The sequence below is a fragment of the Muscardinus avellanarius genome, assembly GCF_963383645.1.
Source record: "Muscardinus avellanarius genome assembly, chromosome: 19".
In the NCBI taxonomy this organism is placed as follows: domain Eukaryota; kingdom Metazoa; phylum Chordata; class Mammalia; order Rodentia; family Gliridae; genus Muscardinus; species Muscardinus avellanarius.
This window is the reverse complement of record NC_137805.1, coordinates 46,395,348-46,416,678: the sequence shown is the minus strand read 5'-3', so window position 1 is coordinate 46,416,678 and position 21,331 is coordinate 46,395,348. Positions and strand designations below refer to the sequence as shown.

Below are 21,331 nucleotides of genomic sequence, written 5' to 3'. Positions count from 1 at the left end.
AGGCTGACTTTGAACCTGCAATCTTCCTGTCTCAACCTTCCAAGTACTGAGACTACAAGTGTGTGCCACCTCACCTGGCTTTGAACTTTACACTTTAAACTGATAAATTTTAAGTGTATTTTACACTTCGTGAGTGTGTGATAGAGATTGAACCTAGGACTTTGTATATATGTCCTAGGCAAGTGTTGTATAAGTGAGCTATACCCAAGCCCTATGCTTTTTTTTTTTTTTTTTTTTTTTTTTTTGGTGGTACTGGGGTTCCTGGAAGCCCTTCTACCTCTGGGCTACACTCCCAGATCTATTTTTTGTTTTTTTTTTTTTTTTTTTTTTTAGAAATGGGTCTCTTAAGCCAGCACGGCTCTGGCTTTGAACCTGCACGATCCTCCTGTCTCCGCCTCCCAAGCGTGAGGATTACAAGCATGGGCCACCACACCCGGCAATGCAACATTTTTTAAAGCTTAATGAAAAAATTAGGTACTGACAACATTAAGTTATCTTAATTCTCACCCATGTTGCTCCCAAGAAAACACAGGTGTGCCTCTTAGAGTTAGCACTATTTTGCATCTTTGTATTTTCCTCACTACTTGCTTTTTTTCTTTTCTTAGTTTGTAAGTATTTTATGAAACCTTAAAGGAAACCACCTTAAATCATATGTAGCCCGGGCGTGGTGGCGCACGCTTGTAATTCCCGCGCTTGGGAGGCTGAGACAGGAGAATTGCACGGGTTCGAAGCCAGCCTCAGCTACTTAGTGAGGCTTTCAGCAACTTAGTGAGACCCTGTTTCCAAATAAAATATAAAAAAAGGTCTGGGAGTATAGTCCGGAGGTAGAAAGCCTCTGGGTTCCTCCCCCAGTACCACCAAAAAAAAAAAAAAAAATCATATGTAGAGATGCTGACTTGCCAGGAAACCAAACCGTCTTCATTCACATTCCTAGGAAGCAATGTCAGACACCTGTGCATGGGGAAGACAATCAGATTGGACATGGACACACCTCATAAGTGTGCACATTAATATCTGTGTGCTTACATTTTAGGCAGTACCAGGAAAGCATGTAGATGGCTATGGGTATAGCTCAGTGGTAGAACACTTGCCCAGCACACATGATACTCTTGGTTTGATCCCCAGCACCACCAAAAAATAGTGGGTGGTTGTTGTCATCGTTGTTGTTTCATAAAAATAAGAGTACTGCGGGTGTGGTGGTGCACACTTGTAATCCTAGTACTTGGAATGCTGACACAGGAGGATCACGGGTTCGAGGCTAGCCTCAGTTACTTAGGCCCTCTGCAACTTAGTGAAACCCTCTTTCAAAATAAAGAATAAAAAATGGTACTAGTGATGTAGTTCTGAGGTAGAATGACCCTGGGTTCAATCCCCAGTACCACAAAAAAAAAAGAAAAAAAGAAAAAGATAAAAAAGAGTACTGATTAAAACAGCTTTGTTTGTGTGTATGTGGTACTGGAAGTGAAACCCAGGGACATTCTACTTTTGAGCTATGCCCCCAGCCCTAGTTTTTATTCTTTGTTTTGAAACAGGGTTTCACGGTGTTGCAGAGGACCATGAACCTAGATCCTCCTGTCTCAGCCTCCCAAATGCCGGGATTATAAGCGTGTGCCACCATGCCCAGCTCCCTTAAAACAGCTTTTGATGTGCTTTTTATCTCTTTTATGCAGATTCTCAGCGGGAATTCAACAGTAGGCCAGGAACAGGATATGTACCTGTGGAGTTTTGGAAGAAAACAGGTATGTGAATGTCTGTTTGTAGCCTGCTTGTACTTACCAGTGTACAATTAGGGAACACATTCTGGGGGGGGAAGGATTAGTGACTAGCCTTGGTTTTCTAATAACTTGCCCGGTGGAGCTCTTGGCTGATGCTTCTCCTTTTCTAGCCTGTCCTGCACATCTTCTGGACGGCCTGTCATGTTCCTTTGCAGATAGGAATTTGCATTGGCTCCCTCCATTCCCTTCTCTGGGGCCACACAGACATGAAGTAACCAGCTCTTCCCTCTCCTTTGATATAAACTGAATTCATCTCTGCCTAATGTTACTGGCATCATGCAGTGTTCACAGTGTTACCACGTTTCCTTAATTCTGCTCTTGGTACTGCTCTTTAATACCACTGCTCTTCCTTTCCTTCTTTTATTCTTTTTTTTTTTCTTCTTTACATGTGTATGTTATTTCTATGTTGAAATAGGATCTCACCCAAGCATGGTGGTGCATGCTCGTAATGCCAGTACTTGGGAAGCTGAAACAGGAGGATCACAGGTTCAAAGTCAGCCTTAGCAATTTAGTGAGGCCCTCAGCAACTTAGGGAGACCCTGTTTCACATTAAAAAATAAAATAGGCCGGGTGTGGTGGTGCACTACCCAGGGTTAGAATGCCCCTGGGTTTGATTCCCAGTACCACAAAATTAATTAATTAGTTAATTAAATAGGTCTGGGAGTGTAGCTCAGAGGTAGAATGCCCCTGGGTTTAGTCCCCAGTACTAGGAAAAAAAAAAAAAAAGAAACAAGGTCTCACTATGTTGATAAGAATCTCATTACTTGTTGAGGCTGTCTCCTCTAACCTGTGATCCTCCTGTCTTAGCATCCCAAGTACTAGGATTATAGATGTGTACCACCACACCCAACTCCTTTCTCTCTTTTTTTTGGGGGGGGTGTGAGGGGGGATACTGAAGATTAAACCCAGAACCATTCTATCTCCAAGCTATCCACCAACATCTTTTTTTTGGGTGGGGGCAGGACTGGAGATAGAACCCAGGGGCATTCTACTCTGAGCTACACCCTCAGTTCTATTTTTTATTCTTTATTTTGAAAGAGGGTCTCACTAAGTAGCTGAGTCTGGCTGCAAACCTGCAGTCCTCCTGTCTCAGCCTCCCAAGTACTGGAATTAGAAGTGTGTGCCACCACACCTGGCTTTAGTGTGTGTGTGTGTGTGTGTGTGTGTGTGTGTGTGTGTGTGTGTGTGTATTGCTAGGGATTGGAACCCAGGGGCATTCTACCTCCGAGATATACCCCCAGCCCTACTTTTTACTCTTTATTTTAAAACAGGGTCTCACTAAATTGTGTAGGTCCTCACTAAATAGCTGAGGCTTGCTGGGTATGGTGGTGCACGCTTGTAATCCCAGCATTTGGGAAGCTGAGACAGGAGGATCGCAGGTTCAAGAGCAGCCTCAGCTACTTAGTAAGACACTTTGCAACTCAGTGATAGCCTGTTTCAAAATAAAAAATTTTAAAATAGCCGGGCGTGGTGGTGCACACTTGTAATCCCTGCGCTTGGGAGGCAGAGACAGGAGGATCGCGCAGGTTCGAAGCCAGCCGCGCGCGCTGGCTTAGGAGACCCTGTTTCCAAATTTTAAAAAAAATGTAAAAATAGGTCTGGGAGTGTAGCCCAGAGGTAGAAGGGCTTCCAGGAACCCCAGTACCACTAAAAATAGGACTGGGGGTATAGTTCGGAGGTAGAATGCCCCTGGGTTCCATCCCTAGTACCACAAAATAAAGAATAAAAAACAGGGCTGGGGTGTAGCTTGCCCCTGGGTTCCATCCCCACTACTGCAAAAAAAAAAAAAAAGAAAGACTTTTTTCTAAATACTCATTTCCACCTACCATCTCAACCAGAAGTGTGTGTGTGTGTGTGTGTGTGTGTGTGCGCGCGCGCGCGTGCGCACGCGTGTGTTCATTCTACTGAGGATTGAACCCAGGGGCTTTCTATCGCCAAACTGACTACACCCCCAGCTCCTCCCCTTGTTTTTTGAAATAGGGTCTCTAGGTTGATGCGATTCTCACTACATTGCTGAGGCCCTCCTCAAACCTGCAATCCTCCTGACTCAGCCTCCCAAGTACTGCGATTACACACACCTCCATGCCCAGCTCAGAACACATTTTTTGGATTCTTCCCTGCCCTTTGCACCTAGGCCACCATTATACTTGATGACAAGTAATTATGAGTGTGGACAGTGTCTAGTCTGTGTGTCCCAGCCCTAGCCCAAAACCTGCCGTCATCTGCATACCTAAGGAATTATTGCACAAATGCACAAGCAATTGTAAGAAAAAACGTGAATGCACACTTCATACGCTCACCTCTGTGTATCTTGTTTCTGCTCTGTCCTTAAAAATGCTGTGGGCTAAGGGAAAAGATTTCTCGGCCAGTTGATTTTACTGTCACTTTCTTCTAGAAGAAGCTGTGAATAAGGTGAAAATTCAGGCCATGTCAGAAGTACAGAAGGCAGTTGCTGAGGCTGAGCAAAAAGCCTTTGAAGTGATTGCAACAGAGAGAGCAAGAATGGAGCAAACCATAGCAGACGTCAAACGACAGGCCGCAGAAGATGCCTTCCTCGTCATCAATGAGCAGGAAGAATCAACCGAGGTCAGCACTCTGGTAGGCCCTGGGGCCAGGACAAGAGGCTGAGGGCGCAAGCCCACTCACTGCCTGCCTCTCATACCGGGCAATAAGACAGTCTGCTTTTTTTAGGTGATTAGAAGTTTTAGCCAGTTCCAGAAAAGTTTCGTTTCTAACTTTGGGACCCTTTACCACTAAGATAATAAATTATTACATTGCATTTTCACCTGTATTTCGCCCATCATACTTGTTTAAAGTTTGAAAACTTAATCTTGAGGGCAGGGTTTGTATTACTGCATGATAGTAGTGACCACTGACTGAGTAGGCTCACTGTGCCAGACACCCAGTTATATATGTGGGTGGGTTGTTTGTTTGCAGTACTGGAGAATGAACCCAGGGATATTCTACCTCCAAGCTACACCCCTAACACTATTTTTTATTTTTTTTTTTTTTTTTTGCGGATTTGGGGATGGAACCCAGGGGCATTTGACCTCTGAGCTATACCCTCTGCCCTATTTTTTATTCTTTATGTTTGAAACAGGGCCTCACTAAGTAGCTGAGGCTGTCCGCGAACTGCGATCCTCTGGTCTCAGCCTCCCGAATGCTGGGATTACAAGCAGCTGCCACCACGCCCGGCTTTTTATTCTTTATTTCGAAACAGGGTTTTACTAAGTGTGGAGGGCCTCACTAAGTAACTGAGGTTGTCCTCGAACCTGTGATCCTCCTGTCTTAGCCTTTCAAGTACACACCAAAAAAAAGAGAGAAAGCCAGATGTGGTGGTGCACATCTGTAATTACATTACTTGGGAGACTGAGGATTGCAGGTTCAAGGTCAGCCTCAGCAACTTAAAGACCCCATTTTTAAATAAAGAATTAAAAGGGGGGGCTGGTGGTACAGCTTAGAAATAGAACACCCATGGGTTCAGTACCCATGGGTTCAATCCCCAGTATCAAAACTAAAAACAAAAAAGCAGTAAGACTACTATTTGTAACTGGGCGTGGTGGCGAACGCTTATAATCCCCGCACTTGAGAGGCTGAGACAGGAGTATCGCACAGGTTCGAAGCCACCTGCGCTGGCTTAAGAGACCCTGTTTCCAAAATTTTTTAAAAAGTATAAAATAGGTCTGGGAGTATAGCCCGGAGGTAGAAGGGTTTCCAGAAAGCCCAGTACCACCAAAAAAAAAAAAAAAAAAAAAAAAAAAACCCTACTATTTGTTTAAAAAAAAAAAACTATATGTGCTAGGACCTTGCATCTCTTACTCCTGTATGTACCTTCAGCACTATGGGATTATGTCAGTTAAATTCCCTGACCCAAGCCGGGTGTGGTGGCACACACCTACAATCCCAATACTTGAAACTAAGCAACTTAGCGAGACTGTTTCAAAACAAAGTAAAGCCAGCCATGGTGGCGCACGCCTGTAATCCCAGTACTTGGGAGGCTATAGGAGGATCACAAGTTCAAGACTAGCCTCAGCAACTTAGTAAGACCCTGTTTCAAAATAAAATGTAGCGCCAGATGTGGTGGCGCATGCTTGTAATCCCCACGCTTTGGAGACGGAGACAGGAGGATCACGCAGGTTCAAAGCCAGCCTCGCTGGCCTAAGAGACCCTATTTCCAAATAAAAATATAAAATAGGTCTGGGGATGTAGCCCAGAGGTAGAAGGGCTTCCAGGAACCCCAGTACCACCAAAATAAATAAATAAAAATAAAAAGTAAAAAGGGCTGTGGGTATAGCTCAGAGATAGAATACCCCTGGGTTCAGTTCCCAATACCACAGGGAGAAAAAAAAGATTAGGTATTGTCAGTAAAAACAGATGCCAGGCGCGGTGGCTCATGCTTGTAATCCCTGCACTTGGGAGGCTGAGACAGGAGGATCGCACAAGTTGGAAGCCAGCCTCAGCTATTTAGTGAGGCACTCAGCAACTTAGTGAGACCCTATTTCCAAATAAAATATAAAATAGGTCTGAGAGTATAGCCTGGAGATAGAAAAGCCCCTGGATTCCACCCCCAGTACCACAAAAAAAATAAAATAAAATAAAAAAGTAAAAACAGTAAAAATTGCCTTCATTGGGAAAAGCAAGAAAAAATATTTGTTCAAGCACATAGGTGGATATATGGTATTAGGAAGATAGCAGCAGCAGGGAGACCCTGAGAAAGAGTTTGGTTTGGTGTCTGAGGATTAAAATAAGCAAATCTGTGCTTATTTTATTAAAAAAAACAAATCTGTGCCTTAGTGAGGAGATGGGAACCACAACTGCCTGGGCTGGTGCTATGCAAGGTGTCTTCAGAACATCCGTCCTTGTCCCGCTCTTTCCATCCTCCCTGAGTAGGAAGTTTTCCTGCTCTACAGATGGACACTCCAAAGGGGGGTCCGTATTTCCCAAGGTTAAACAGATAGCAGCAGAGGGAGAACTCACTATAGGTGTGTGGCTCTACAGCCCCTTTCTACCATGAAGGTAGAAATGGCAAGTGACAAGCTTATTCCTCCAAATCCCAGCAACCACTCACTGGTCCTGTGTCTTGCAGAACTGCTGGAACTGTGGCCGCAAAGCCAGTGAGACATGCAGCGGCTGCAACATTGCACGGTACTGCGGCTCTTTCTGCCAGCACAAGGACTGGGAGCGGCATCACCGCCTCTGTGGCCAGAGCCTGCACGGCCAGAGTCCCCACAGCCAGAGCCGCCCGCTGCTTCCTGGAGGGAGGGGTTCCTCAGCCAGGTCCACTGACTGCAGTGTGCCCAGCCCAGCCCTGGACAAGACCTCGGCCACCACCTCCCGCTCCTCGACACCTGCCTCTGTGACAGCCATTGATGCCAATGGACTCTGAGCCCCAGGCTTCACCTGCCCTCAAGACCACTCCGCATGACAACCCTGGCACCAGGGGCTTAGCTGTTGGAACAAGTAGCCGTGGGGTCATCAGCAAGAACTGAAGTGGCAGCAGGAGGCGTCCAAGCAGTGCCCACGGCCTCCCTAGGACTTCCCATCTGTGTCCTTGGTGGAACTAGTGTGCTGTTCTCGGTACACAGGCCCACCACCTGAGCTCCCTCCTCCAGGGCTTTCAGGGTGTGTTCCTGTCCCAGCAGAAGCTGGCTTAGCCAGCCCTTCTCAGCGTAGACCACCAGCCCCCCCCCCCCCGCCTCCTTAGGTCAGCAAACTGTTGACTGCGCAGCTCACCAAGCACTGTCTCCCACCCTGCTGTGGTCCTTGCAGCAGAGGCCTGGAGGCTGGCTGCCAACTGAGGCGGTGGCTCCCTTTCTCCCCACACAGCTCCTTGAGCCCCATCTCCACCCTCAGCAGGTGATACTGATTGGCCTCACGGGGACTTGGATAAGCAAAAGCAGCACTCGGGACTCCCCCAACCTGCTGTTCAGACTTGTTAAGATGCTCGGAGACAATGGGAAAGAAGTCACCTCTTCAACATAAGCACCCGAAGTAATAAGAGTGAAATAAATCTTCCCTAAGCATCACAGCTGATTTGGGACAAGATTTCCACCTGGCTGGCTACATTAGTTTGAAACCTATTTTTTCCCCTTTCTTACTTGATTTTGCTTGTGCAGAAAATAGTTTCCAGCCCATGAATTGGTCTAAGAGAGAAAGAGACTCCATTGTGTTAGTCTTTTCTCTAAGCATGTTGGTGAAACTAGCATCATCAAATTACTGAGTGGATCATCTCTTGAAAATGCAGAACCTTCCTCCCTGCTTGGCTGTTTACCCAGTCGTCTTGTTCTTCTTTCTTTTATCTGTCAGACTGCGCATGTCTGGATCATTGCGCGTCTTCTGCACACAGGCTCTGACTGGCATCTCTAGGCTCCCGTCACCCTGCTGGATATGCTTCCGTGTGTTAGGAAGGCTGGCCCCACCTGTCAAAGCGGAGTCGTGTCTGAACAGCCCTCTGGGACCTGAAAGAATCATTCAAGCTTCATAGTTTCACCGCATTATACCTACCACATTGATTTATTACCAGGCACATGCCTTCAGTTTCCTGTCTCTTACCTATGAGCTCAAGAATCTTGTGACTCATGGGAACCTTTTTGGAAAGCCGGACTAATTTTTCCTCCTGTCTTCAGGAAGTTTCCAGCTGCCTACCTGGCTCTCCATATGTGCTCCTTTCAGAGTGCTGGCCACTGCCTTCACACTCCTCCCACGATTCAGGTTTTGTTTGGAGCCCAAGGACCCTGCCCTTCCACTCGCTGCCTCTGAGCCTCCAGCACCCTCCTGCCCTGTGGAAGCATAATTGTTTGGGATGAGCTGGTTGGCCCTGTTTTTGCTGGTGTGGGAAAGCCAGAGGCAGATCACTACCTTGTATACAGTGATGGAGTCTGTAGGAAAAGTGTGCAGTCCTGTAAAGGGAGGGGATGGCACAGGTGGCATTCCGTACCCCCTATAGAACCTACCTAGTTCACATGGACCAGAGATTTTCAGTCTTAAAAAACCCTCGGTACAAGACTTTAAAATTACATTGTATAAAGTAAGGTAGACCCAGAGAAAGAGTAGAGAATCATATTATTTTACCATGGAGCACCTGAGACCACTGTCTTCCAGTCAACCTGTATAGCCCCCCCACCCCTAGCAGACACTAGACACATCACACATGCACACACTCTGCCTCCTGATGCCCCAGCAGCTAGGGGCAGCCTGGCTTTATCAGGCATGAGGTCAGTCGCCAGAGAGTACTCACCTACATTTCCATAAGACATGGGACGTCTCTGGAGAAGGCCATGGCAGCTCCAGCTCAGTTCTAGCCGAGGGTGTCTCACATCACACTGGATCCTTGGCTTACTGTGCTTCATCAGTGAGTTGGACGAACATGAGGCCAGGCGTGGTGGCACACATTTGTAATCCCAGTACTTGGGAGGCTGAGACAGGAATTCAAAGCCAGCCTTAACAAATTAATCTTTCAACAACTTAGCAAGACTCTGTTTCCAAATGAAAAATAAAATAGATCTGAGAGTGTAGCCTGGAGGTAGAAGGCCCCTGGGTTCCATCCCCAGTAAAACATATGCATGCACACATGCGCACGCGCACACACAAAAAATTCACTAACCACAGAACTAGCCAGAGGAGCTCAGGTTTTTTACTAATTGGGTAAAGATCCAAACTATTTTTCAGGGTTGAGATCAATTTCTGTAGCTAAGATTGAGGGTGCAGAGACTGGCCAATTTTTGTGTGCTGTAGTTCCCATGACAGTTTTCATTTCCAATGTAATACTATTCTAAGCTGCTTTCCCCACGTGCAACCCAGAGATCCTCTGCAGGACCGGGTAGTACTCCATGCCAGTGTTTCGTTTGCAGACCTTTTGCTGTATTCAGGTCAGTATCTCAAGTCACTTGGGCATCTGACCAGGCCTCCCCGTTGACTCAGATTTAAGGAATCCCTTTCTCTGGCTCCTTTCTGAAATTCTCCAACTTCCAAGTTAGGAGAAGCAGTATCTGGGCTGAGGTAGGTGGCTGCAGGGACAGGAGTGAGTCTAGGTGCCTGGCTTGGTTTTCAGTCTATGCTAAGTACCACCCCTACCACCAGGTTGGGTTGTATATAAAGGCTCTCTATTGCCAGGCATGGTAGCACATGCTTGTAATCCCAGTATTTGGGAAGCTGAGCCTGGAGGGTCAAGCCAGGCATCTGTGGTGCACGCCTGTAAACCCAGTACTTGGGAGGCTGAGACAGGAGTGTCACAGGTTTTGAGGGCAGCCTGGGAAACTTAGTGAGACCCTGTTTTAAAATAAATAACATTTTTAAAAAATAGAGGCCAAGTATGGTGGTGCACGCTTGTAATCTTTGGGAGGCTAAAAGAAGAGGATAACAGGTTCAAAGCCAGCCTCACAACTTATTAAGACCCTGTTTCCAAATTAAAAAAAAAAAAAATAGGTCTGAGGGTGTAGCCCAGAGGTAGAAGATCCATGGGTTCCATCCCCAGTACTCCAGATAGGGCTGTGGGTATTGTTCAGAGATAGAGTGCTCCTGGGTTCAATATGTGGTAATAAATAAATAAATAAATAAATGTCAAAAACTTAGCCAGGCATACCCCTGGGTTCCATCCCCAGTATAAGAAAAAGAAAAGTAAGCAAGCTGCTCAGGGGCTTGAGCACCATGGTTAATATTTAGGGAAAAGAAAGCCAAGCATGTTGGCGCACCCTTGTAATCCCAGCATTTGGGAGGCTGAAACAGGAGGATCATGGTTTGCGGACAGCCTCAGCTACTTAGTGAGGCCCTCTGCAACTCAGTGAGACCCTGCTTCAAAATAAAGAAGAAAAAATAGGGCTGAGGGTGTAGCTAGAAGATAGAATGCCCCTGGGTTCTATCCCCAGTACTGTGGGGGGAAAAAATTAGGGAAAAGGAAAGGCCAGGAGGGGTTGGGGGTGATAGAGTAGCAGCAGGTCACAGGCTCTTTGATGTTATCCTAGAAACCAAAATCAAAGAGCATATCTGGAGGACAAGGTCAGTGCTCAGCATCACCCATGAAGGGACACTGATGAGTGATAGGCCCCCACATCCCTGTCAAGCAAGGAGGACTGGCAGGAACCAGGGACACCAAGGGAGGCCAATGCAGGAGCCATCTTTTAAATGTCCCAAGGGACTCTTGAGGGCAGGGCAGGGATGTTCTCTGGGTCCTCTCACCTGCACTTCACCTCACTCCATCCAGTGGTGAGGAAGACTCAGGAGCCATCCCAGCCCACTAGCTCAGGGATTGGCAGTCCACCCTGCGAGGTGGGGTCTGCCTTCGAGGGTGCCCGCAGCCCCAGGCCAAAGCACCAGCAGCTCTCAGGCGATTGGCTGCCAGCAGATTGGGTAGATCTTTCCTTGGGTGCTGCTGAGTCGTGTGTCTGCTCATCGTGGGCCCCACAGTTGGCCCTCGGAGCTTAGCACTTTTTTTTTTTCTAGTGTTGGGGATTAAACCCAGAGGCATTCTACCTCCAAAGAAAAAGAAAAGTAAGCAAGCTGCTCAGGGGCTTGACCGCCATGGTTAGTATTTAGGGAAAAGAAAGCCAAGCATGTTGGCGCACCCTTGTCTTTGCCCCCACAAAAATGACATGCTCATTTCCAAAGATGTTGGAGCAGGGACCTTTCAAATCATGAGGCAGGAGAAGGTTGGGCGGCCTGAGGAACGGCCTTGTGCCCCCACCCCTCCGCAGCCCAGAGCTCACGCACACCCCATCAGGCTCCCAGCTGCCCAGCATTGACTCGTTGAGGTTAAACCAAATAGGCGCGGCTGGCGCCTGTCAGGAGCACCCTTGTCCCTGCCTAGGAGACGCAGCAACCCCAGCTCTATTTTTTAAATTTTTATCTTGAAACAGGGGCTCACTAAGTTGATGAGTCTCCTTACTTGCTGAAGCTGTCCTCGAACCTGCAATCCTCCTGTCTCAGCCTCCCACGTACTAGGATTACAGGCATGCACCACCACACCTAGCTGAAGCTAGCACATCTTGGGCATCTTTAGCTTCCAGATAGAAAAATCTTATGTTCGTTTCTTTCATACAGCCTTGTTCCAAAGTTGAAGTTATCCCCGGCCCTGTTACGTGCTCACAAAGGGAACACTGTTCTGTGTAGTTCTAGAGGGTGTCCCAGCCAGTGTGTCTGAAGGTGCAGAAGTACTGTTGGCACTGTATGTTAATGAGTTCTCCAGAGAGAAAGCCTAAAGAATGGCCAGATGGTAGCTAGGCATGGAGGCGCATGCTAGTAACCCCAGCATTTTGGAGGCTGAGACAGGAGGATTGCAGTTTGCGGACAGCCTCAGCTACTTAATGAGGCCCTCTGCAACTCAGTGAGACCTTGTTCAAAAAGTAAAGAATAAAAAATAGGGCTGGGGGTGTAGCTCAGAGGTAGAATGCCCCTGGTTCCATCCCCAGTACCAAAAAAATGAATGACCAGATGACCATTTGTCTGAAAACTGTAGACAGATAGGAATTAAATTCATTACAAATGGGACACAGCTTGGAGGCTTTCTTCAGAATTGGAGTAGAAACAACATTTCCAGGCTCTGGGGTTAGGAGATCAAGCCAACTTTCTTAGATGGTTTTTAGCTATTTGTAGAGAGTCGGGTGGTGGCATGTTTGAACCAAATGTGAGAAAAACCAGAAGGACCTGGATCATTCCAGCACAGGCCAGATGACCAGCTGTCAGAGAAGACCCCTGCCTGCACTGAGGGGAGGCGCGGCTCGCTGCTCGGCAGGCACATCCCACTTCTTTTTAGTACAGTTTATGCACAACCAAAATGCTGACTACCTGCCTCTTTGCCCCCACAAAAATGACATGCTCATTTCCAAAGATGTTGGAGCAGGGACCTTTCAAATCATGAGGCAGGAGAAGTTGGGCGGCCTGAGGAACGGCCTTGTGCCCCCACCCCTCCGCAGCCCAGAGCTCACGCACACCCCATCAGGCTCCCAGCTGCCCAGCATTGACTCGTTGAGGTTAAACCAAATAGGCGCGGCTGGCGCCTGTCAGGAGCACCCTTGTCCCTGCCTAGGAGACGCAGCAATAAGCATCTGATGAGTGGTTGAAAGGACTTTGGCTGCGGCCTTCAGTCCCGTGGCTTTCCAAGTTCCTGATACGGCTACAAAGGCTCTCTCCATAAAAGAAGGCCAATCATGTAAATACTAGAGGGAGCCTCCGCGCAGTCTGCAAGGGGATGATGCGCAGAAGCCACCCCGGATGCGTGCGAGTCTGCATTCTCTGTGCTATGTCATTTTACTCTGCTAGAAACTTTTGTTACCTAACTCTGTGCATAACTTATTTAATGTACTGTAAAAATGAACCAAATTGTTAAATATGTATTTAGTTTGTTCTACTTAAAGTAGTCAATAAAAAGGCTATATTCCTTTTCTGACTCCATCTGGACTGGGCCTGGGAGGGAAGGCAGTATACACTACGAGCAGCCTGCGGCCAGGTTTCTGTATCCCCTTCCCCCTAGAACCTAAACCTTTGAGGAGGGGATAGGGGCTCCAGTTCTTGCTGTGGTATAAAGAGCATCCAGGGGGCTGAAGGGAGGAGGTGGGTTGCTAAGGAGATGGGGCCCCTCTGGGAAGCCAGCTGCAGCCACTCCATCCCAGGGGAACTAAGGTGAGCAGGTCGAGTGCCAGTCCAGAGGGCCAGCAACAGCTTACAGACACTGCAGTTCTTACTTAGCTTCACCATTAAGTGACTTTTTTTTCCCCTTTTTGGCACTGGGGATTGAACCTCTGATCTAACCGCTCCCCCCACCCCCAGCTCTTTTTTATATTTTATTCCAAAACAGGATCTCTTAGTTGCTGGTTGCTGAGAGTCGTGCTACATTGTGAGACTCAAACCTGTGATAATCCTGTCTCAGCTTCCCACCTACTGGGATTACAGGCATTCACCCACGCCCAGCTCCTTTTTTTTTTTTTTTTTCCCCAGTACTGGGGATGGAATCCAGGGTCATTCTACCTCCAAGCTACACCCCAGCCCTATTTTTTAGTTTTTATTTTGAAACAGGATCTCACTGAGTTGCAAAAGGCCTCACTAAGTAGTAGCTGATGCTGTCCTCGAACCATGATGCTCCTGTCTCAGCCTCCCAAACGCTGGGATTATAAGCGTGTACCACCATGCCCGGCCTGAGTAATCTTTTGGTAAGAGAAATTCAACCACCAAAGTTTTGAAAAATAGTAGACTTGTGTTTTTTCTAATATGTATTTCCTTTAAAATTTTAACACAAATGTTAACATACTTGGACTTGTGAATATTCATTTATGTTCTTTTTGCACTGATGGTAAATCATAATCAAGTTTCAAGCCACGCATGGTGACACACACGTGTAATCCCAATACTTAGGAAGCTGAGACAGGAGGATCGCAGGTTAAAGAACAGCCTGAGCAACTTAGGCCCTCTGCAACTTAGTGAGGCCTTGTTTGTTTGTTTGTTGCGGTACTAGGGATGGAACCCAGGAGCATTCTCTTGCTGAGCTACACCCCCAGCCCTATTTTTTATTATTTTAAAACGGTCTCACTGAGTTGCAAAGGGCCTCACTAACTGAGGCTGTCCTCAAACCACGATCCTCCTGTCTCATCCTCCCAAATGCTGGCATTACATGCATGTGCCACCACGCCCGGCTCGAGACCTTGTTTCAAAATAAAAAGTAAGCCAGGCATGTTGGCGCACACTTGTAATCCCAGCATTTGAGAGGCTGAGACAGGAGGATTGTGGTTCGCGGACAGCCTCAGCTACTTAGTGAGGCCCTTTGCAACACAGACCATATCAAAATTAAAGAATAAAAATAGGGCCGGGGGTGTCGCTCGTGGGTAGAATCCCCCTGGGTTCCATTCCCAGTATCGCAAAAAATGTAAAAACTAAAATAAGGCTGTGGGTGTAGCTCAGAAGTCGAATGCCCCTGGGCTTAATTCCCCAGTACCAAAAAAAGCAAATTTTACTGTTGTCCCCTCACATCTACTTGCTTAATGGCTGCATAATTTGAGGCTATAATTTCCTTGACTCTTCACCTCCTGTTTGGCAGTTGGATTGCTTTCAGGCCATCCTCATATGACCTGCTAAAGTGAACATCTCCACATGCTTTATTTTCTTAGCATAGTTTTCCAAAGTGGAATTTTAATACTGAATATTTTTTTCTGTTCTTGAAATACGTTTACATTACTTTCCCTGGAAGCCCAGCAGCTGGCAATGGCTTGAGCAGCCCCAGGGCAGTACTTCCCGGGGCCCTGAGGTTGGTCGGGACCTCCTGGCGCACCTGTGTGTGGGAACTTCAGCTTTCGGCCCACTTACTAGCCTGTGAGCAGAGACCTCACTGCCTAAGTCCTGTCCCACCTCATCCCTCTCCTGAGTACCTGGCTCTGGCCTGTGCCCTGAACCCACCTTTGCTGAGCATTCCCGGCAAGAGGCATGTTGGCACCACCAGCCTCGGCACCCAGAATGCAAAGCGAGGCATCGTTTACTAGATCTGTGGTAGGGGAGGGCTGGGCTATGGCCCCGAGGCAAGTTGGGGGATTTGCTTTTTTGGGGGGGGTACTGGTGATGGGACCCAGGGGCATTCTACCTCCGAGCCACGCCCCAGCCCTATTTTTTGTTCTTTTTTTTTTTTTTTTTTTCAGTACTGGGGATGGAACCAGGGGCATTCTACCTCCAGCCCTATTTTTTATTCTTTATATTTTGAACTTGGTTTCACTGAGTTCCAGAGGGCCTCACTAAGTAGCTGAGGCTATCCGTGAACCAGGATCCTCCTGTCTCAGCCTCCCAAATGCTGAGATTACAAGGATGCGCCACCATGCCCAGCTCTATTTTTTTATTTGGAAGCAGGGTCTCACTCAGTTGCTGGGGCTGGCCTGGAACCTGTGATCCTCCAGTCTCAGCCTCCCAAGTGCGGCCATCGCAGATGTGCGCCACCACGCCCTGTGTACTTGCCATCTTGGCCAGTGTGCAGCTGCAAGCTCTTCTCAGGCAGCTACACTTCACCTTCCAGAGCAGTGACAGGAAGGAGCTGGGGTCGGTGGCCTAGCACGGGAACTCTGTGCCAGTGCAAAGGGAGTTTGTTACACAGGTGGCAGACAAAATATTTGCATCACCACAAAACACCTAGATATCTGAGAAATTATAGTGAATGCATTTTTTAGCTGTATTGCTAAGATAACAGATGAAAAAATAGGAAATCCCCAAGAGTGATGGAAAATGTTAGGAATAAGCTTCAACCGCTGGGGTAATTACAAAAGAAACTTGTGCTGCCTGCGGTGCAGGGTGGTATTGTGAGATGCACTGCTGGCACCGGAGGGGGATGTTAGTGGAACGGAGCCCTTGCTCCTCACTCCTCAAAGTTAGGGTACTCGGGGGCTTTGGCCCTGTGAAAAGCTTGCAGTAAGATCTGCTCATCTATAGTGGGGACTGACCTGGAGACACCCTCTGTCCCTGCTTGAGACAAAGCAAAATAAAAACCTGAAACAGGTCGTGGTGGCACATGCCCGTAATCCCAGTACTTGGGAGACTGAAACAGAATTGCATGTTTGAGAACAGCCTCAGAGCAAGACTCTCAGCAACCCAGTGAGACCCTGTTCCAATAACAGAAAATAAGAAGGGCTGGAGGGTGTAGCTCTGAGGTAAAATGTCCCTGGGTTCAATCCCTAGATTCCTAATAACACACACACACGCACACACGCACACACGCACACACACGAGAAACTGAGCTAGGTGTGATGGCCCACACCTGTAATTCTCATACTTGTGAGGTGGAGGAGGATCTCAGTTTTAAGGCCTCAGCAACTTAGTGAGACCCTATTTCGGAATAAAAAAATAAAGCTGGGCATGGTGGCGCACGCTTATAATCCCAGCGCTTGGGAGGCTGAGACAGGAGGATCACACAGGTTTGAAGCCAGCCTCAGCTACTTAGGCTCTCAGAAATTTAGTGAGACCCTGTTTCCAAATAAAATATAAAATAGATCTGGGAGTACCCCCAGTACCACAAAATAAATAATAAATAAAACAGGCTAACTTGGAGGTAGAAAGACCCTGGGTTCAATCTCCGGTATAAAATTTTTTTATTTCTGGTATTAGGGATTGAACCCAGGGGCATTCTACCTCGAGCTACACCCCCAACCCTATTTTTATTTTTTGTAGTACCAAGTGTGGAACTCGGGGGCTTTTCTACCTCTGTGCTATACTCCCAGACCTATTTTATACTTTATGTGGAAACAGGGTCTCACTAAGTTGCTGAGAGCCTCACTAAAGCTGAGGCTGGCTTTGAACCTGTGCGATCCTCCTGTCTCAGCCTCCCAAGCACTGGGATTACAAGCATGAGCCACCACACATGGCTTCCTATCCCTATTTTCTATTCTTTATTTTGAAACAGCATCTCACTGAGTTGTAAACAGCATCTCACTGAGTTGTAAAAGGCCTCACTAAGTAGTAGCTGAGACTGTCTGCCAACCAGGATCCTCCTGTCTCAGCTTCCCAAATGTGGGATTACAAGTGTGCACCACCATGCCCAGCACTCCGGCTTATTTATTTATTTATTTATTTATTTTATTGGTGTTACTGGGGGTGGAACCCAGGGGCTTTCTACCTCCAGGCTATACTCCCAGACCTATTTTATACTTTATTTGGAAACAGGGTCTCACTAAGTTGCTGAGAGCCTCACTAAGTAGCTGAGGCTGGCTTCGAACCTGCGCGATCATCCTGTCTCAGCCTCCCAAGCCCTGGGATTACAAGCATGTGCCACCATGCTGGCTTTATTTTTAATTTTGAAACAGGGTCTCAGTTGCTGAGGGCCTCAATAAGTTGCTGCAAATTTGATCTTGATGCTGAAGAAAGTGGAGATCACTGAAGATCTTGACCCTAGGGATATGGTCACCATGGCAACATTCTAACCGTCCTCTTCAGCTGCTGCTTGACAAGGAATGACCCAGAGTGGAGACAGAAGCCTACTGGAACTGCTGTCACAGACTTCCAGAGTAGGGCCTTGGGCCTGTGTGTTACAACGGGGCTGGCAAGACAAAGAACCTGGGCTTGAGAGAGCAGGCCCCAGCCCTGCCATTAACCTATGTGGCAAAAGTACAGCCAAGTGATTATCTTACTCAAAACCTAAAATGGAAGCTTGGAAGCTGGGCGTGGTGGCGCATGCTTGTAACCCCAGTGCTTGGGAGGCTGACAAAGGAGGATCACGGTTCATGGCCAGCCTCAGCTACTTAGGCCCTCTGCAACTCAGTGAGACCTGGTTTCAAAATAAAGAATAAAAAATAGGGCAGGGGGTGTAGCTCAGAAATCGAATGTCCCTGGGTTCCATCCCCAGACCCGCAAAAAAAAAAAAAAAAAAAGGGATCTCCTTTGAATCCGCCTCACCCAAAGTGGAAGAGTCCTTTCCTGGATTCATATGTCTAAAATTCAACCTGTCCCTTTTGGAAGCTTTGCAAGAGTAAAGCCCTAAAGCAGGAGTAAGCCTTCAGATGCTGACAATCCCTGTGAGCACTGTTCCTGTGAGCCTTTGAAGGATTTTGAAGTATGAAAGAACCAAGAACACAGGATCAGGATAAGTTTAAAATCGCCTGTTTATGTGTGCGCTAGGATGCACTTCAGTTCATCCGAATCACCTTGGCAGATGTTCCCTCTTTGCAAAATGATCGGTCAACTTCTTGGTGAGATAAGAATTTTATTTTCTTGGCCAGTATACTTTTCATCAGTATACTCTTCTGATGTTTAATTTACTATTGTCTAAGGCTAACATCTCACATGTTTATGCCCTTTATTCCAGAACATTACAAAAAAATGATTTTGCAGCCAAGAAAATAATAATAATAATAAAGCCTAAAAGTGCTACATTCAATTACTGAGATGGCTGTCTGTTTTCCTTTCTCTGACTTCTTTTTACTACTATAAAACTTAGCTGTTCAACGTTGTTTAAGACATTGCTATTTTAGTCAGTTCTAGCTAAAATGTAAACATCTGAAAAGAAAAACTAACTCTTTAAAGTCCAGGCCTCTGTAAAACTTGCATAGATGATGCTAATTTGTTTCTTATTTTGTTAAAAAAAAAAGTATTTCAAATTGTAAATTCAAGAAGAGAATTATGGTAAAATGGAACCACCAGTATATAGGGTAGAGAGAGAGATGTAAAAACATTATGTGAATATAGGAAATTATGGTAAGGAAGGATAAAAGGAAAGGAAAAAATATAAGAAAAGTGTATCCTAAGACTTTTAAACGGGGAAAAAGAAGGAATAGGATAATATCAAAAGGCTGAAAGCTAGCCAGGCGTGGTGGTGCACGCTTGTAATCCCCACGCTTGGGAGGCGGAGACAGGAGGATCGCGCAGGTTCGAAGCCAACCGCACTGGCTTAAAAGACCCTGTTTCCAAATAAAAAAGTATAAAAATAGGTCTGGGAGTGTAGCCCGGAGGTAAAAGGGCTTCCAGGAACCCCAGTACCACCAAAAAAAAAAAAAAAAAAAAAAAAGGCTAAAAGCAAGTTGCAGAAGTTTTGAGCATGTTAAAAAAAATGAGTGTAAACCAGGTGCGGTGGTGCATGCTTGTAATCCCAGCATTTGGGAGGCTGAGACAGGAGGATCGCGGTTCGTGGACAGCCTCAGCTACTGCTTAATGAGATCCTGTTTCAAAATAAAGGATAAAAAATAGGCAGGGTAGCCAGGCGTGGTGGCGCACGCTTGTAATCCCAGCATTTGGGAGGCTGAGACCGGAGGATCACAGTTCGCGGACAGCCTCAGCTACTTAGTGAGGCCCTCTGCAACTCAGTGAAACCTGGTTTCAAAATAAAGAATAAAAAATAGGGCAGGGGGTGTAGCTCGGAGGTTGAATGCCCCTGGGTTCCATCCCCAGACCCGCAAAAAAAAAAAAAGAAATAGGCAGGGGGTATAGCTCAGAGGTCGAATGCCCTTCGGTTCCATCCCCAGACCCGCCATAAAAAAAATTTAAAAGAATGTGTGTCCCAGCGCTTGGGAGGCTGAGACAGGAGGATCGCACAGGTTTAAAGCCAGCCTCAGCTATTTAGTGAGGCTTTTAGCAATTTAGTGAGACCCTGTTTCCTGCTACGGTTTGGGGAGAATATGGTTGTGGGGAAACTGTTCCCTGGCCGGGAAACTCTGCAAGGGTCCCGGACACACTTTCCCCCAACCCATAACAAAGCCCAAAATGACCAAAAACAGAAAAACCGCGGGTTCTTGTCCTAAGCTAAGAATAAATATGCAGGAAGATGGCAACAGAGAAAAGCGGGGCTTACGAGCTCCGCTAACAACCAATCTCTATTACTACAAAATCAGCGCCTTTCATAGTCAGAAAACACCATCAGCAGAGAAACAAAAAATGTAATTACAAGGGACAGACAAAAGAGGGCTGAAAAAACAAGACACAGAAAGAAACCAGACCGCAGTCCTGCGGCCAGAGCCGCGGCACAGAGCAGCAGGCGCCATCTTCCCTTGCAGCACCAGGCCCCAGAGAGGTGGAGGACTCAGAACGGAGCTCAGAGCCAGAGAGGAGATACGCCGGCCTCACGCCCGAAGATGTGGCAGCAGCGCCTTACTGCCGGCAGCAGCGGCGAGTTCACCGGACGGCTCCAGACCAACGCACTCAACAGCCCACCAGGCTCCAGAGAGGAGCGGTGGACAGCGAGCCGAGGTGAGCCACTGCAGATTAGCCAGGCGGAATTAGGCAGATTTTTCGGTGCAGGGAGCATCTAAAGCTCCCAGGGGCTGGGCTCAGCACACCCTGCAGGGACTCAGAGCGGAGCACAAAACCAGAGAAGAAATACGCCAGCCTCACGGCCGAGGGTGTGGCAGCAGCGCCATATTGCCACCAGCGGCAGCAGCAGTGAATTCACCGAGTCCACTACAGCTCCATCGGCGCACTCAACAACAGTGAGTCAAATTGCGGCCCTAGAGGAGAAATCCCAGTACTGCACTCCCAGGGACTTGACCCAGTGGGGGAGTGGTGGTGGCAGAGATATCACACCATAGGAGAACGCCATGGTCTAAAGCAGCCTCGATTGACTCCCTGGGTCTGAGACTCTGACATACAACCTAGTAAAGGAGTAGTGGGGACCGAGATACCACAGACTCGAGATTCAGAGCACCTTAAGTGAAGTTGTAGTAACCCAAGGGAAGAACCCAGAGAAGGCACAAATTTCCGAAATCATGGGAAAGAGGAATAACAATGGAGCAATGAATGCCCACAACCCTACAACATCAGAACCCGATAAAACAGAAATTCAGAGATTTCTAGAAGATCAAATCAGGAAAATAACTGTAGAAATAATAGAGGTGTTTCGAAAAGAATTCAGAGAGAGCCAAAAAGAGATAAAGGATGCAATTAATGAAGTAAAGGCCTCAATTCAAAGTACAAACAACCAATTAGACCACATGCAGAATAGAATCTCGCTCTTAAAAGATGATCACTCCAAAAATGAACGCATTGTTTCTAAATTAGAAAAAAAATCCGACAGCAGGAATCTGACATTGAAGAAATATGGGCCCATTTTAAGAGAGCTAACCTAAGAATAATTGGAATAGAGAGGGAAAAGAAGGTGAAACCAAAGGGATCAACAA

General features: G+C 47.0%; 1 protein-coding gene across 2 annotated transcripts in view; it reads left to right on the top strand.

Moving 5' to 3' along the window:
• Positions 1-7,161, top strand: part of CBFA2T2 (CBFA2/RUNX1 partner transcriptional co-repressor 2) — a gene marked incomplete at both ends in the record, with an annotated part of 146,891 nt that extends 139,730 nt beyond the window's left edge. The window contains 3 exons of one of the 2 annotated variants that reach the window (XM_080716286.1): positions 1,671-1,739; positions 4,174-4,361; positions 6,862-7,161. In XM_080716286.1, coding sequence (XP_080572412.1) covers positions 1,671-1,739; positions 4,174-4,361; positions 6,862-7,161 — 557 coding nt within the window. Of the gene's footprint in view, positions 1-1,670; positions 1,740-4,170; positions 4,362-6,861 lie in introns of both variants that reach the window. The other variant, XM_080716285.1, reaches the window with a different exon arrangement.
• Positions 7,162-21,331: the final 14,170 nt, after the last annotated feature.